Below are 15,730 nucleotides of genomic sequence, written 5' to 3'. Positions count from 1 at the left end.
GGAGGAGGCTGGGGGAGGTTGGGAGAGGGTTGGGGGAGGCTGGGAGGAGGCATGGGAAGGTCTGAGGGGAGGATGGGGGAGGTTGGGGGAGGCTGGGGGAGGTTGGGAGAGGGTAGGGGGAGGCTGGGAGGAGACACAGGAAGGTCCGAGGGGAGGCTGGGGGAGGTTGGGGGAGGCTGGGAGGAGGCCCAGGGGAGGCTGACGGGGGAGGAGGAAGGGAGAAGGTGGGGGGAGGTGGAGGGTAGGTCGGGCACCCTGGGCTTAAGGGGACACTGGATCCTGGTCTCTACTTTCCTTCTCCAAACCCCAGTTCCCTCAGCTCTGGGAATGGCAGTAAACACTACCTCCTACAACTCACACGTGAGGATGGACAAACATAAAGGCTTCTGTACATAAGCCCCAAGCACAGGCCGGGCCCACAGCCGCCAAGTGCCCAAGACGCTGGTTACTGCGGGGCCTGGCGCAGAGCAGCGGCCCCGCAAATGTCACTGTTTTGCTGCCAGCCACAGCTGGACTTTCCACCTCCTCAGAGATGAGAAATGGGGCCTCAGGGATTCACACAAACCATGAAATAGGGGCCAGACAAGCCGGCGCCCAGGAACACTCTCTCCGTGGCCGGAGCACAGCACCCCGAGGTCCCGTAGCTCAGGGTGACGGGGCCACCCCTCCAGGGGATGCTCCTGAATGAATCTGGAAACATTTGCTAGGCTGGAAAACGCACCCACGGGTGGGAACCACGCCTGCGGCTCGAAGCCAGCTCAAGGGAGATGAAGACGCCGGACGCTGCCATTCGGTGGCTGTTCCGCTCCCGTTACTGCCAGGGGGAGGGTCCACCCAGCAGCAGCCGCCCAGGCTCTGTTGTCTCCTGCCCACCCCCCACTCCACACCACAGCACCCTGAAAGGAGGGGTCTTCAAACAGCTCCTTCACGTAACCCAGGAGATCCTCAGGTCTCCGGGCGACGCCGTCTCTCCCAGCTGAGCCTCCTCAACGGGGTCAGAGGCCACGAGAGGCCCGAGGAGGCTGTTTCACATCCATGCACAGAAATGGCGAAGGAAGCACCTGTGATCTCAGGCCCCACGCAGGGCTGGCCGTGAGACCCGTGGGGGCAGCGGGTCAGTTCCCACGTGTTCATCCCACCCCTGGCAGCAGCCCTTAGCTTCAGGCCCTGAGCTCTGATAGCCCCTGTGTAATTTTGGTGAACGGCTGCTCCTCGGCCCTGGGTGAGCGGGGATGCCCTTGGCCCCAGGCTCGGGCACGGGACTGTGACTCACCCACCGGCTCCAGGCAGCCCCGGGTCTGAGGCCAGTCTTGTGGGTCTTGGGGGAAGCCCGGAGCAGGGCCACCTCCCTCTGTCAAGTCCCTCCAGAACCTCTGTCCAGAGAAATGAGGGGCCCAGAAACCAAGCCCAACTGCAAACATCTGCCTCCAGCCACAACTTGCAAGCAGGCAGCTATATTTTGTTTGACCTGCAAACCATATTACGAGCTTCTGAATTAGTTACTACTAAGATTAAACAATTTAAAAAATTCATATTTCTAGCTTCTCTGGAAAGTTAGAAATCAGGCCAGATGGCCAAGGTCTGGTGAACCGACAGGCCGCTGACCCCTTCCTGTGGGACACACACCCCTCGGCCTGCCACAGGCCGCACCCAGCCCAGCAGCCTCCCTGGCATGACCTGCACGTCCCTCAGGGCATTTGTGCCTGAAACGCAGCGAATCTCTCTTGCCAGTGCATAAATGGCCTCGTTTGGGACTAACAGAAGATCGCAGGACAACCTTGGCCCACTGGAGGTAGTAAGCCCGAGACCCACACCGTAGCCACTTCGCTGAACCTCCTGGGGTGGCCAGGTGTCCAAACACCCCTCGCCACGAGGTGTCACGTGCCACGGAGCACTGTGGTACTGGTTTTGGTGACACGGTTTCTATTTTATCCAGAACAGGGCGCACTGTTCACTGGACCACATCCAGCCCGTTTTGTTGCATAAATGAAGACTTATCAGAACTCGGCCTCCCCCGTCGCCACGGACTGCGTGTGGCTGCTCTGGGGCTGGGAACACCCTCTGAATACTGGGGAGAGACCATGCACCTGCAAAGCCTGAAACAGCTGCGTCCGGCCCTTTGTGGGAAAGGTATACAGGCTGCGGAGGCGTGCTGGGAGGGTGCGGACGTCACCCCGTTCAGAGAGGCATTCTTTGGTGTTCACATCCCAGGTTACTTGTTTAAAATACAAATGCTCATTCTCACAGGGTAAGAAACACCAGCAGTAGGTTTTCGGTCCTATAAAAAGGGATGAGGTGGGGAGGCCGTGGGAGAGGAGAGAAAATGAGGCCACCTCTGTTCCTCGTTTGCCACGATGGGGAGAGTGGAGAGTGGTCACCCACCGTCTCCCCAAAACACCCTGGGAGAAGACACGGCCCCCCCGGCAGAAGCCCGGCCCACAGGCCTCGGCACTTACTTCATGGGTTTGAACAGCGCCTGCCCGTAATTCTGGAAGGTCATGATGAGCTTCAGCTGCGTGCCCCCCGACTTCATGGCTGCAGGAAGGAGGGAGAGAAACAGGGTCACTCTCTGGCCGCACGCCCCTTCTTCTCCTGGGCGGACGAGGGCTGTTGGCTGCAATCCACACACACAGGCCAGCCAGGTCCTCTGGGCACAGTCCAGGCGTCCCATTCCGCCTGGGAAGTTTCAGTTTTCTGCAGTGAAGCTCTCACCTGGCTGATGGATTCCCTGCCTGATATTCAGGGTTAAGCACTGGAGCAGATCTCTCCTTGCTGACCACAGACACAGGGCCTGACCCCAGAAGGGACGACCAAGTGTGCTTACCTGGACACACACATATACACATACGTACACACCCCCACACACAGCCATGTACATACCCACACACACCACACCCGTATACTACACACCACACACAGCTACACACCCACAGACACAGCGCTTGACCCCAGAAGGGATGGCCGGGTGTGCTTACCGGGACACACACGTACACACACACACAGCCATGTACACACTCACACCCAGGTACACACACCACACCCACTCACTATACACCACACACCTACACACACACACATGCACCCACAGACACAGGGCCTGAACCCAGAAGGGATGGCCGGCTGTGCTTACCTGGACACACACGTATACACACACACCCCCCCCACACACACAGCCATGTATATACCCCCACACACCACACCCATACACTACACACCACACACACGTACACACCCACAGACACAGCCATGTACATACTCTCACACACCACACACACCACCCCCGTACACTACACACCACACACCTACACACCCACAGACACAGGGCCTGACCCCAGAAGGGACAGCCAGGTGTGCTTACCTGCCTGCAACACCTCACACACCCACTCACACCTGCACACACCTGCACACCAACAAACACCGACATACCTTTACACACCCACAGACACCCCCCACACACCCCTACATACACCTGCACAACCACACACAGCCACTCACACCCCCGCAGACATCCACACACACCCTGCATCCCCTGCACCTGCCTAAGAACGGGGAGTGGCGCCTCCCGCCCGCGTTTCTGGGGAGCTACAAGGAGCCTGAGCAGGGTGACTTTGGGGAGACCTGGGGTTGAAAGCACCTGTCTCACTGGAGGCAGCTCCTGCAGCTCTGCAAGGACTCGGTGGGGGTGTGGAAGCCTCCAGAAGCCTCCTCCAGCTTTGGCCACCTCACCAGTCCAGGAGGCTCAAGAACTCCCAATAAAACCCTCCTTTAACCACTTTGGGATTTTCTTTTTGCTGACGGAGAAGGAAGGAGGCTACTGGGGGCTTCCCACAGCAGGGAAGGGGCTGGCCTCGGCCTGGGGCGCCCCGGGAGCTAAGTTGGCCACAGCGAGGGCCTCCAGGCCGCCCGAGACGGGGGGTCATCACACGGTGTGGACTGGCCAGGTCCTGGCCACACGGGGGATTGTCCAGTGTGAGGGGCCTCACGGGGCCACACCAGGCACTGGCCACACGCTAACATCACGGGCGTGAACAGGAGCCGGGCGTCCCTGCCGGGAGAGACGTAAACAGAACGTGGTGGGGTGGCATGCGAGTGCTCGCGTGCAAAGGTGAAGAGGGAAGTGGGACGGGGCCCTGGGCACGGTTCAGGATCAGCCTCCCTGGGGAGCTAACATTTGAGCTGCCTTCGGAGCGAGGGGCAGGGCTGGCCCTGGCCCCACAGGGGACCGCACGACCCCAGAGAGGCAGAGCAAGCGCAGTCCCTGAAGGAGACAGTGAGCACGTGTGCAGGGCTGAGGGGGCCATGACTGACACATCACAGTGGACGGGAGGGTGCAAAGGTGGGATGGGGGCCGGTGAGCCAGCAGGTCTCAGGGGGTCCCGGGGAAGGTAAGGGCGGCCGGCGTGGGGCAGCAGGGCTGAGGGAGTCCAGGGCCAACACATCACAGTGGACAGGAGGGTGCAAAGGTGGGATGGGGGTGGGTGAACCAGGCATGTCTCAGGGGGTCCCGGGGAAGGTAAGGGCGGCTGGCGCGGGGCAGTAGGGCTGAGGGGGCCACGGCCAACGCATCACAGTGAACGGGAGGGTGAAAAGGTGGGATGGGGGCCGGTGAGCCAGCAGGTCTCGGGTTCCCAGGAGAAGGTAAGGGCGGCCGGCGCGGGGCAGCAGGGCTGAGGGGCCGGTGCAGATGCTGTCCCTGGCTGCTGTTGCTGACCCAGAACCAACGGTGGACACTGGAGGTGGGGGAGGCTGGGGCTGCAGCAGCTGCAGGAGACAGTGGCGGTTTGGTTGAAGATAAAGATGGAAAAATGGAAAAATTGAAGAAATATCTGAGGATCTGAAGGGTATTTGGTGGAGTGACGTGGGATATGGAGCAGGCGGACGGCCAGAGAAGGAATGGCGTGGACAGAAGACCGAACCCAGCCAGCCCCGGACGACGGAGACGCTCCAGGGACCTCACGGTTCCTTCACGTGGCTGGAGGGCACATGCGTGTGCTGAGGGTGTGGAACTCGGGGAGGGCCTAGCCCTGCAGGGGATGGTGGGACGGAGGAGCCGCCTGCAGATGGGTTTGTAGCTTTGGTGGAAGAGAGCTCAAGACAGTCCCTTCAGACAGGAAGAACTGCCCCAGAGGAACCGAGGTCTCAGGTGGCGGCTGGCTGGGAGGGAGGGTCAGCGTGAGGACAGCGGGCTTCGGGGAGGGACTGAGGGTGCCGTGGATGCTTCCTGAGGACACTGAATCCTCCAGGAAGGCCAGGGGCACTGGGGAGCATGGACTAGAAAGCAGAGTCCCCACCATCCACGGGATGTCACTTTGGGCACAAGGGAGGAGCTGGCACCGGCCCCAGGCAGAAGGGAGACAGAGCCCGAGCCCAGCACAGACACAGAAACAGTCAATGGCCTCCGATGCGCCCTCAGGGCAGTGTGCTCGGCTTCCTGCGGCCAGGTGTCTCTAAGAGGTCTGCACCTCCCTCTCCTCAGTTTTCCCTCCTGTAAATAGGGCCCAGTGCCCGAGTGTGGCGGCTCACGCCTGAAATCCAAGCACTTTGGGAGGCCGAGGCAGGAGGCTTGCTTGAGGCGGAGAGTTTGAGACCAGCCTGGGCAATATAGCAAGACCCCATCTCTACAAAAACTTTAAAAATTAACTGGTGTGGTGGTGTGTGTCTGTCCCAGCTACGCGGGAGGCTGACGGTGTGGTGGTGTGTGTCTGTCCCAGCTACGCAGGAGGCTGACAGTGTGGTGGTGTGTGTCTGTCCCAGCTACGCGGGAGGCTGACGTGGTGGTGGTGTGTGTCTGTCCCAGCTATGCGGGAGGCTGACATGGGAAGATTGAGGCCAGGGGCTCAAGATCAGCCTGGGCAACAGAGACCCCGTTTCTACAAAACAATGGGGCTCAGGACACGGACACCTGTCCCGCCTCCTTTCCAGGGTCCTGGTGAGTTGGCTGGTGCCTCATGTGACCTGCCAGAACCTCGGCTGCTCCTGTAGAATGGGGGTGACACGCCTCATCCAGGACCACCCTTAGGACTACGTGGGGACAGTGCTATGAGTGGTCAGAACAGCAGCCATGTGGGTACTCACCGTGGCGAGGGCCACACGAGTGCCACGTCCCCTCCCTGAGAACTGAGAACAGCAAGAGCACGCACGGGGACTCACCACAGCGAAGGCCACATGAGTGCCACAGCCCCTCCCTGAGCACTGACAATAGCGGCAGTGTGGGGACTCACCACAGCCAGGGCCACACAGGTGCCACGTCTCCCCCCAGCACAGAGAACAGCAATGGTGTGGGTGCTCACCACGGCAAAGGCCATGAGTGCCACGTGCCCTTCCTGAGCACTGACAACAGTGGCAGCATGGGGACTCAACATGGCCAGGGCCACACAGGTGCCACATCCCCTCCCTGAGCACAGAGAACAGCAATGGCGTAGGCACTCACCACAGCAAAGGCCACAAGACACCACGTCCTTCCCTGAGCATTGAGAACAGTGGCAGTGTGGGGACTCACCATAGCAAAGGCCACGAGTGCCACGGCCCCTCCCCGAGCACCAAAAACAGCGACGACATGGGCACTCTACACGGCAAAGGTTGTGTGAGTGCCACGTCTCTTCCCTGAGTGTGAGAGCAGCAGCAGTGGGGGCTCGCCACCGCAATGGCCACTCAGGTGCCATGTGCCCTCCCCATTTCTGATGCTCTTGCTGCCCCTGAGCTCACAGCTCACACCCCGGCCTGGCCAGGTCACGTGCTCATTCCCTCCAGGCAGCGTCTGCTCCAGCCACTGCCCTGTCAGGAACCACGACTGACAGGCCAAGGTCAAGACTGGCGCTGGGCTCAGCGCCCTGGACCACTGTGCAGTCAGGTCTGTCAATGAAACTGTCTGAGGCTGTGCCCTCCGCAGGTGAAGGAAGCAGCAACAAATCTCATTTCTCTCCAAAACACTGCACAGAATCTGAACGCCGGCCTCAGGCGGGCCAGCAGCTCAAGGTTCCATAGACGGGTTCCATCCCAGCTTCTCACCGGTCACCGCAGATGGGCTCCGTCCCGGCTTCTCACCAGGCACCGGGACGGGGTCCATCCGGCTTCTCACCAGGCACCGGGACGGGCTCCATCCCGGCTTCTCACCGGGCACCAGGACGGGCTCCATCCCGGCTTCTCACCGGGCACCGCAGATGGGCTCCGTCCCGGCTTCTCATCGGGCACCGGGACGGGCTCCATCCGGCTTCTCACCAGGCACCGGGACGGGCTCCATCCGGCTTCTCACCGAGCACCAGGACGGGCTCCATCCCGGCTTCTCACCGGGCACCGTAGACGGGCTCCATCCCGGCTTCTCACCGGGCACCAGGACAGGCTCCACCCCGGCTTCTCACCGGGCACCAGGACGGGCTCCATCCCGGCTTCTCACCGGGCACCGTAGACGGGCTCCATCCAGCTTCTCACCGGGCACTGGGACGGGCTCCATCCCGGCTTCTCACCAGGCACCGGGACGGGCTCCATCCAGCTTCTCACTGGGAACCGTAGACGGTCTCCATCCGGCTTCTCACCGGGCACCAGGACGGGCTCCATCCAGCTTCACACCAGGCACCAGAACGGGCTCCATCCGGCTTCTCACCGGGCACCGGGACAGGCTCCGTCCCAGCTTCTCACCGGGCACCAGGACGGGCTCCATCCGACTTCTCACCAGGCACCGGGACGGGCTCTGACCAACTTCTCACTGGGCACCAGGACGGGCTCCATCCCGGCTTCTTACTGGGCATGGGGGTTTTCAATGACAGCAAACAGCATATGATTTTACCAATAATCAAGGCAGCCCATTAAAAACTTAGACTCCATAACCATTTTCTTCTGAATACAGTGCACGGATTTTTAAAACTGGGATGACTGGATGGGCACCTGAAGCTGGGTAGTTTTCTCCCAAAAGTAAAACTGTGGTTGACTTTAGTTTTCCATTTTTTTCCTTAACTGTGTTTCTAATTTCCACAACGAACAGGGAGTACAGTTTTTAGTAAGAAAAAAAGAAGTGATGATTAAAAAATTAGCGGCTGGATTAAGCTCCATTGGACGTTCCCATTTCCATTTAGTAACTGGGGTCACAGGATTTAAGGGTTCCTTCCTGTACCAGGTGTATCAGCTCCTTCCAGGGCTCGTAACCCTGCTTTTTAGAATAACAACATATTGGCTGAGCGCGGTGGCTCACGTCTGTAATCTCAGCACTCTGGGAGGCCGAGGCCTACAGATCACGGGATCAGGAGATCGAGACCATCCTGGCTCACACGGTGAAACACCATCTCTACTAAAAATACAAAAAATTAGCCGGGTGTGGTGGCGGGCGCCTGTAGTCCCAGCTACTCTGGAGGCAGGAGAATGACGTGAACCCGGGAGGCAGAGCTTGCAGTGAGCTGAGATCGTGCCACTCACTCCAGCCTGGGTGACAGAGCGAGACTCCGTCTCAGGAACAAACAAGCAAACAAACAAACAGAAACCATATTATCTGAATCTGGTCAGTTCAGTCCTTCTTCTTCCGGAAGCAGGTCCGGTCTCCCCGGCCCTTGTGCTCAGCTGTGAGGCCAGCTCCTCCCCACGGAGCAAATAAACGATTAGAAATTAAAGGGCATGAAGATCTCACAGCAACTGAGGACTCCGCTGCCTGTGGACCGTGGGCCGTGCTGCCCACCTGAGCCCACCATTCAGTCTACCAAGTGGGTCTTCTGCTGGAGGATGTTTGGAATTCCGCTCTAAAATCAGATATGATCTCCCCACAAAGACCAGCACACGAGCCGCCCAGCGTCTCAGGCCTTCGGCGCACATTGGGATGGCTGGGAGGTGCAGACGTCCACCCTCCTGTCACTGAACGGGTCATCCTGCCCTCACACCCAGGAAGGGGTCAGCAGGTGGCAGAGCCAGGACGCAGGGCAGGCCTCGACGAAAAGGTGCCATTCTGGGTTTTCTTAAAGACAGACCAAGGTTCACGACGCTTGGAAATCTCACCTCATTGGTGGGAGAAGCCCAGGCGCGTGGGCACAGGCCCTGGGGACGGGACTGACGGAGACACCTTCCCTGATGCAGCCTCCTGTGCCCCCGGTGGACAGGGGTCAGTCAGAGCCTGCCCAGCCCCAGCCTGGGGAGGGGCCCACTGAAAGCTGATCCCTCTGATGCCCGTGAAGCTGGCTGAGACGGGGGCGTCCTGGCACAGACCCCAGAGTCACCCCACACCGTGGACAAGTCTCAGAGACTCACCTGCTAAGCCCCCTCCAACCTACCACCTTCCCTCCATCTCCCTCTGTAGCCACCCCCCCCAAATACAGGCCATCATCAAACCAACAGCACAACTGGACCCCAGAAGGCCTCCAAGCCCCAATTCCCAGGGCAATAAAAACATGCAAATCTGGTCAGTTCAGTCCTTCTTCTGGAAGCAGGTCCCGTCTGCACTGCTCCAATGGTCACCCGTCCTCTCTGTGCACACGGGAAGATGTCCATGGGTCCCCCCATTCCCCAGTTCTCCCAATTCCCACCCAGTGGCCACCTGTCCTCTCTATGCACACAGGACAATATCCACCGGCCCCCCAACCCAGTTCTCCCAATTCCCACCCAGCGGCCACCCGTCCTCTCTAAGCACACAGGACAATATCCACAGGGCCCCCCCACCCAGTTCTCCCAATTCCCACCCAGCAGCCACCCATCCTCTCTATGCACACGGGAAGATGTCCACAGGGCCCCCCATTCCCCAGTACAATCTCACCCAGCGGCCACCCGTCCTCTCTGTGCACACGGGAAGATTTCCACAGGCCCCATTCCCCAGTGCAGTCCCACCCAGCGGCCACCCGTCCTCTGTGCACACAGGAAAATGTCCACTAGCCCCCCAATTCCCCAGTACAATCTCACCCAGCGGCCACCCGTCCTCTCTGTGCACACGGGAAGATGTCCACTGCCTTTCAAATAGTTTCTTCCCATCTGGAACACTCTCCCCTTCCGACCCACCTGCCCTGAGCACCTCCTACCACTGAACTCACCACCTTTAGACCGAAGGTGACAGGTCCACTTCTTCCCCGGCCTCCCTGAAGAATCCCATCGCCCAGATACCCGTCAGTGTACGTGATTCATTCATACTGATTAATCATATTAATCTACATCACTAGGTAACATGGCTAGTTAATGTGATTAACATCCACTAGTTACACAAGTTAACAGCCACTAACAGAGTGCCCTGTGCTTTCATTATTTCAAGTTGCTGTCAGCACTAAGAGCTCAGGGCCACAAAGACTCTCGGACATCACTGGGTTTTGCCCACGGTCTCTCCCCGGGTGAGGCGATGTCAGTATGCAGGTGCCTCCTCAGAAGGACTCCAGGAGACGCTGGCATCTCCTATGAAATAAGAAATATATAGAAAGATGGCTGCTGTCACGGAAATACGAATGGACTTCGGTGCCTGGCCCCAGTCAGTGTGGCCCCGGGCAAGCCACGTAACCCCAGACAGCTCCGGCAACCCGCTGGGAAGTTCTGTAAGGAAGAACCCAGAGCAGCTCTGGCGAGAGAGAGGGAGAGACGGCCCCGAAGGAAAGAGGTGTGTAGCCCGGGGCTGGGGGTCCCCACACCCCGCTTGGTGCTCACGGGAATGGAGACCGGGTGCAACCACCACTCAGCCTTGGTTTCGGGTGGGAGCAGGAACCCTTTCTAACAAGATCCACAACCTGACTAAATGAACCAGTTCCACCTCCTACAGGCCTGTGGACCACACAAACACATCCAGGTGTGAGATGCTGCAGTCGGTGTGGGCCACCATGCTGCTGCCCTTGGCCCGGGTCATCTCGTCTGTGAAGAGGGCCAGCGTCATCCTTGGGGGTCACAGCCAGGCTGTTCACAGGCCCCTGCTGTTCACAGCCACCGTCTAGCTTCAAGTGTCAGAGTGAAGCAGTTATGCCTGAAGACGAACGGGGTCAGCTGTGTGTGCTGGAAGCAGGGCCTCACCCAAGGAGGGCTCAGATGTGAAGAATGTGACACCAGGAGGGCTCAGGTCACCCTGTTCTTCCCACGCCACACATCTCCAAGCCAGAGAGGTCTGCTGGGTGTCCCAGACCCCAGGTGCCCACACACAGCCTCATATACCCACTCACCGTGGGCACCGAAGGACCCGGTTCTGAGGAAAAGACGGAAAAGGACAGAGTTGGCCAGCAGTGAGCACTCTGGGGCTGGCATCAAGGAGGTGAGAACTGTGGGCCCCCACTGCAAGGTAAGGGGCCGGAAGAGCTGAGAGCCCGCACCTGCTCCGGGCCTGGGTCTGCCAGTCCTCGACTCTCCTGGAGGCTTCAGGTGACAGGCAAGGCCACGTCAGCCCTGCAAGTCCCGTCCATCACACACCACCCTCAGGACAGTTTCGCCAGAACTGCCTCCAGCCCAGACTGTTACTTATTTCCCAATTTTCTTCAAGGCCCCTTTTATTTTGAAAGATCTGTTTTTTTAAAAGAAAACTGCAGCCTTGCCCCAGTGGGGACCACGTCTGCCATTAGAAGGAACGTCGGCAGGAGCACGTCGGGGCACACTCCTGCAGTTAGGCGACTGCTGTCTCTGCTGGGCGTGTGGAGGCCGGTGCCTGGGAGACCCCAGGCCTCAGCAGCATGAGCTTTAGCTCCTCGCCTTCCATCAGACGGCTGGGAAGGGAGTTGAGTGCAGACTGAGCTATTGGCCGCCTCCTCCAGGCTCCACCCGAAATCGTCCTTTCCAGGCGGTCATTGTCCTTCTTTCAGGATGACCCACAGTCCCCTAGCCCTGGGGCCATGGGCCTCCAGCTAATCAGGCATCTTCCCTTTTCTCCTCCAGGTCGGCCAAGCCACGCTCTGGGACTGTGACCTGCAGAGGCAGTTGCCACCTGCGGTGGGCAGGATGGGGGGACGGTGACCTTTCTGGAGCTGGTGCTGCCTTCCAAGGAGTTCTGCTCCCAACGGACAGACAGGGTGGCCGTGCCCTCCCGGGCACCTGCAGGCAGCTCCCTCTCGTGGGCTGACCCAGCGGAAGGCCCTTTGTTCCTCGAAGCTCACCGGCCGGTTAGTCCTGGATTCTAGCTAGACCCATTCTTCCCCTTTTGGCAGATCAGTTCGTGTCAAGGACTTTCGTCTCGTGGGGTCAGTTTTCCTTGTGCAGGCATGTTCTCCCAACCACAGGCTTTGACCCAATCTGGATGGAGCAATTCTGTATTTCAGTCCAGAAGCTGCCCAAATCCTCACATGCCAGTGGGATGACTTTTTAAAAAAGTAATTCCAAGTACAGAGTCGTTTTTTTTTTTTTTTGAGACAGAGTCTCGCTCTGTCGCCCAGGCTGGAGTGCAGTGGCCGGATCTCAGCTCACTGCAAGCTCCGCCTCCCGGGTTTACGCCATTCTCCTGCCTCAGCCTCCGAGTAGCTGGGACTACAGGCGCCCGCCACCTCGCCCGGCTAGTTTTTTGTATTTTTTAGTAGAGATGGGGTTTCACCGTGTTAGCCAGGATGGTCTCCATCTCCTGACCTCGTGATCCGCCCGTCTCAGCCTCCCAAAGTGCTGGGATTACAGGCTTGAGCCACCGCGCCCAGCTCAGAGTCGTTAATTATGTCATTTATTATTTGCATCCATAATTGTGCATGATGGCAGTTTAATTATCACCAGCGCCAGCCGAAGGCACCGCATGCCGGATTTCAAGCTGAATAGAGGTAGATAATATCCCAAGATTCTTTAAAGGTGGCAGTGGCCCGTTACCAGGCAGCCAGGAGCCCGGCTATAAATAAACCTCTGCCGGCTCTAACCAGCCGTCCTGCAGGCCACGTGGAGCACCATGAATTCGACTGGGTGGTTCTGAGCAGGGGAGATTTCATGCAACCATTCTGAGGGACTCTCAGGCCTCGTTCTCCATTACAACAATACTTCTGGGCTCATGTTTAATAGCAAGATGAATGACTTGAAATGAAAGCGAGCACCCAGGGGCCAGACAGCTGAGGGGACAGAACTCGGAGCCTGGAGCACGCAGGTGCTAATCTTGGACAAACCTCCTGCTTTTAGAGCCTGGGTTTCCCTCGTTGTGGAGCGGTGGTTGGAAGGCAGGGCTGGCCTTTGAAGGCTACCCCTGTTCTTGGTTGCAGGACCTGTCTAGGGGCATCAGGCTCTACACCTGCCTGACTGGCTTGGCGATGCCAAGGGCCCAGCCAGAGGCTGCTATCTCAAGCAGCTGGGTCTTCACCCAGAACCTCCAACTGGGAGTTCGTACTCAGAAGGGCCCTCAGAACAGCCGTGGCTGAGTCAGGTCAGCCAGGCAGCAGCAAGCGGGGTCAGCAAGCAGGTCAGGCCCCTTCTGGGACAGAGTACATCCTCCAGGGACACTTGGCCTGGCCTAGGCCAGCCCCCTTGTGCCGTGCCCTGCAGACCAGGAGACCTGGGCCTGGGCATGGAGCAACTCCAGCGGGACGCTTGGTTCCCAGGTGAGGGATCTCTGCTTCCTAGGAAGACAGACCTCTTCAAAAATGAGAACTCACCTGTGAGCATCTCCAAGCCCAAGGCAGGGGGAGTACAGGGCCCAGCATCCAGTCCGAGACCCTCACGAGGCTCAGGCACCTGCCCAGCTCTGGCTTCCCCAGAGAAGAAGGATCAGCCCGCCTTGAAATGCTGCTGCCATACAAAGACCCCACCCAGCAGGTGAGCTGCCCCCAAATACTACTGCAGTGTTGGAGACCCCACCCAGCAGGTGAGCTGCCCCCAAATACTACTGCAGTGGAGACCCCACCCAGCAGGTGAGCTGTCCCCAAATACTACTGCCTCCAAATACCCACCCAGCAGGTGAGCTGTCCCCAAATACTACTGCCTCCAAATACCCACCCAGCAGGTGAGCTGCCCCCAAATACTACTGCAGTGGAGACCCCACCCAGCAGGTGAGCTGCCCCCAAATACTACTGCCTCCAAATACCCACCCAGCAGATGAGCTGCCCCCAAATACTACTGCAGTGTTGGAGACCCCACCCAGCAGGTGAGCTGCCCCGAAATGCTGCTGCCACACAGAGACCCCACCCAGCAGGTGAGCTGTCAGGCTCTGCTCTCATGTCTTTACTCGTATTTGCACATTTAAGCCTGAACAACCTTGTGAAGCCGGCACCACAGGTCCGGGCTCTCCTTCAACATCTTTGGGGGCAGAAGTATTTGGGGACTGCGAGTATTTCGATGACGAAAGCACAGGCGGTACGTGGCTGCTGCTCGTGGCATGCCCACACGGCTCTGGGGCAGAACCCCACAATCAAACACACTCGTGTTCCTCAGAGGAACACGTGAATATTCACCGTAAGAGAGAAAAATAAGGATTTTTAACTAGCCTCGGCGTTCTGCCCCCAAATCCGTTCAGCTTGAGTCAGGTTTTGCTCATGAATGGGTTTTGTTTGGCATTCAGATTTGTAAGTCAGAGGTTACGGGGTCCGGATTATAACTGTCTCTCTGTTCTCAGCGAGAAGCCAGGTGCTGGAGGGGTTAATCCATTTGCCCAGTTCCGCTCTGGCTAGTGGCCGGCAGAGCCAGGATTCACCCCCAGATCTCCTGGGCCAGAGCCTGCTGTCCCGCCTGGGTGACGGGGCTGTGTCCACTCGCCCTCCTTGCAGGCCCTGCAGAATGACTGTCAGCACCAAGCCTGTCCTCGGATGGGCCCCCACCCAAGAAGACAGGATTAGAACCAGTGTGGCCAATGTGGCCTAGGAGGCGGGCGAGCGAGATCAGCTCGGGCAGCCCTTCAGTAGGCACAGGACTTACCAGGGCACACCCAGGCGGAGGCCACACCAGAACCCTGGGGCAGGGATTCCCTGGCAAAGGCTTTGTCCACACTACCGCAATGTCAGGCAGCCTGGGCACCACTGCCCTGGGGCAGCTGGACCAAAGGGGGTGGCAGTGACCCAGGGCTAGCCTGTCCAGATGGACAAAGGGCTCCTAAGGTGGGCAAAGCTGCCCCAGGTCCCAGAGGCCCCGCACTCTCCCTGAAGCCGCTCTAGGAGCTCCTGGGCACAGAACTCCCGCACCTCTGCAGTGTTGGTGTTGGAAAGCTGACTGGTCCCTGAGGGATGCGGCGAGCTGCAGTGCCCGCCAAGGGCGTAGTGGCCTTTGGAATCCACCAAGCGCTCCCTCTGCCCAGACCCTGCCTGTGCATACGAGGGGGCTGTTGTGGAAGGCCACGCACGAAGTACTAGTTAATGTTTTACAAGCTTGCTCACATGCACCATCTCATCCTATCCTTGCATCGATCCTACGTGGGGAGACCCCGCTGGACAGACGGGGAAAATGAGCTGGAGAGAGGCTCACACGAACAGCGGCATGGGAGGCTTCCAAATGTGAGTGCTGCGCCTCCCGAACGCCCTGGCTGGTGTGCAATGCTCTCACATTCCTCTTCCTGCCACGACGGACCCCACCTGGAAGGTGAGCCGCCTGACGGACCCCGTGGAAGGTCCTCAGCCCCTCCCAGTGGAGCCCCCTCCTCTCCACACGCCCTGCCTGGCGTGTGTGGCTCTGAAGTGCTCGTTCCTTCTCAGGACCGGGCACTGCGTGTGCGTCTCTTCCGGAGGCCGTCCGGTCCACAGAGGCAGCGGATCTCCTTGAGGCTGAACTCATCCTCAACTCCCCACCACCCAGAAACGGGGCCTGACATGCAGGAGGTGCCGGTAAAATCTGCTGGATGGACCCACACATTGATCAATGCATCGGATAGTTCCTTAATGGCCACGCTCACTTTCGGGGGCAGAAGGGACGTTCCGGC

At 59.0% G+C, this 15,730-nt stretch overlaps 1 protein-coding gene across 3 annotated transcripts in view; it reads right to left on the bottom strand.

The window, feature by feature from the left end:
- Positions 1-15,730, bottom strand: part of FAM20C (FAM20C golgi associated secretory pathway kinase) — a 68,136-nt gene that overhangs the window by 47,931 nt on the left and 4,475 nt on the right. For 2 of the 3 annotated variants that reach the window (XM_005548948.4, XM_074034213.1), the window contains exon 3: positions 2,457-2,535. The exons of the other annotated variant lie outside the window; for it this stretch is intronic. In XM_005548948.4, coding sequence (XP_005549005.2) covers positions 2,457-2,535 — 79 coding nt within the window. The remainder of the gene's footprint in view (positions 1-2,456; positions 2,536-15,730) is intronic. 3 annotated transcript variants of the gene reach the window in all.

Source organism: Macaca fascicularis, chromosome 3, assembly GCF_037993035.2.
Source record: "Macaca fascicularis isolate 582-1 chromosome 3, T2T-MFA8v1.1".
NCBI classification, from domain to species: Eukaryota; Metazoa; Chordata; class Mammalia; order Primates; family Cercopithecidae; genus Macaca; species Macaca fascicularis.
The sequence above is the reverse complement of the archived record's forward strand: the minus strand, read 5'-3'. Positions and strand labels throughout refer to the sequence as shown.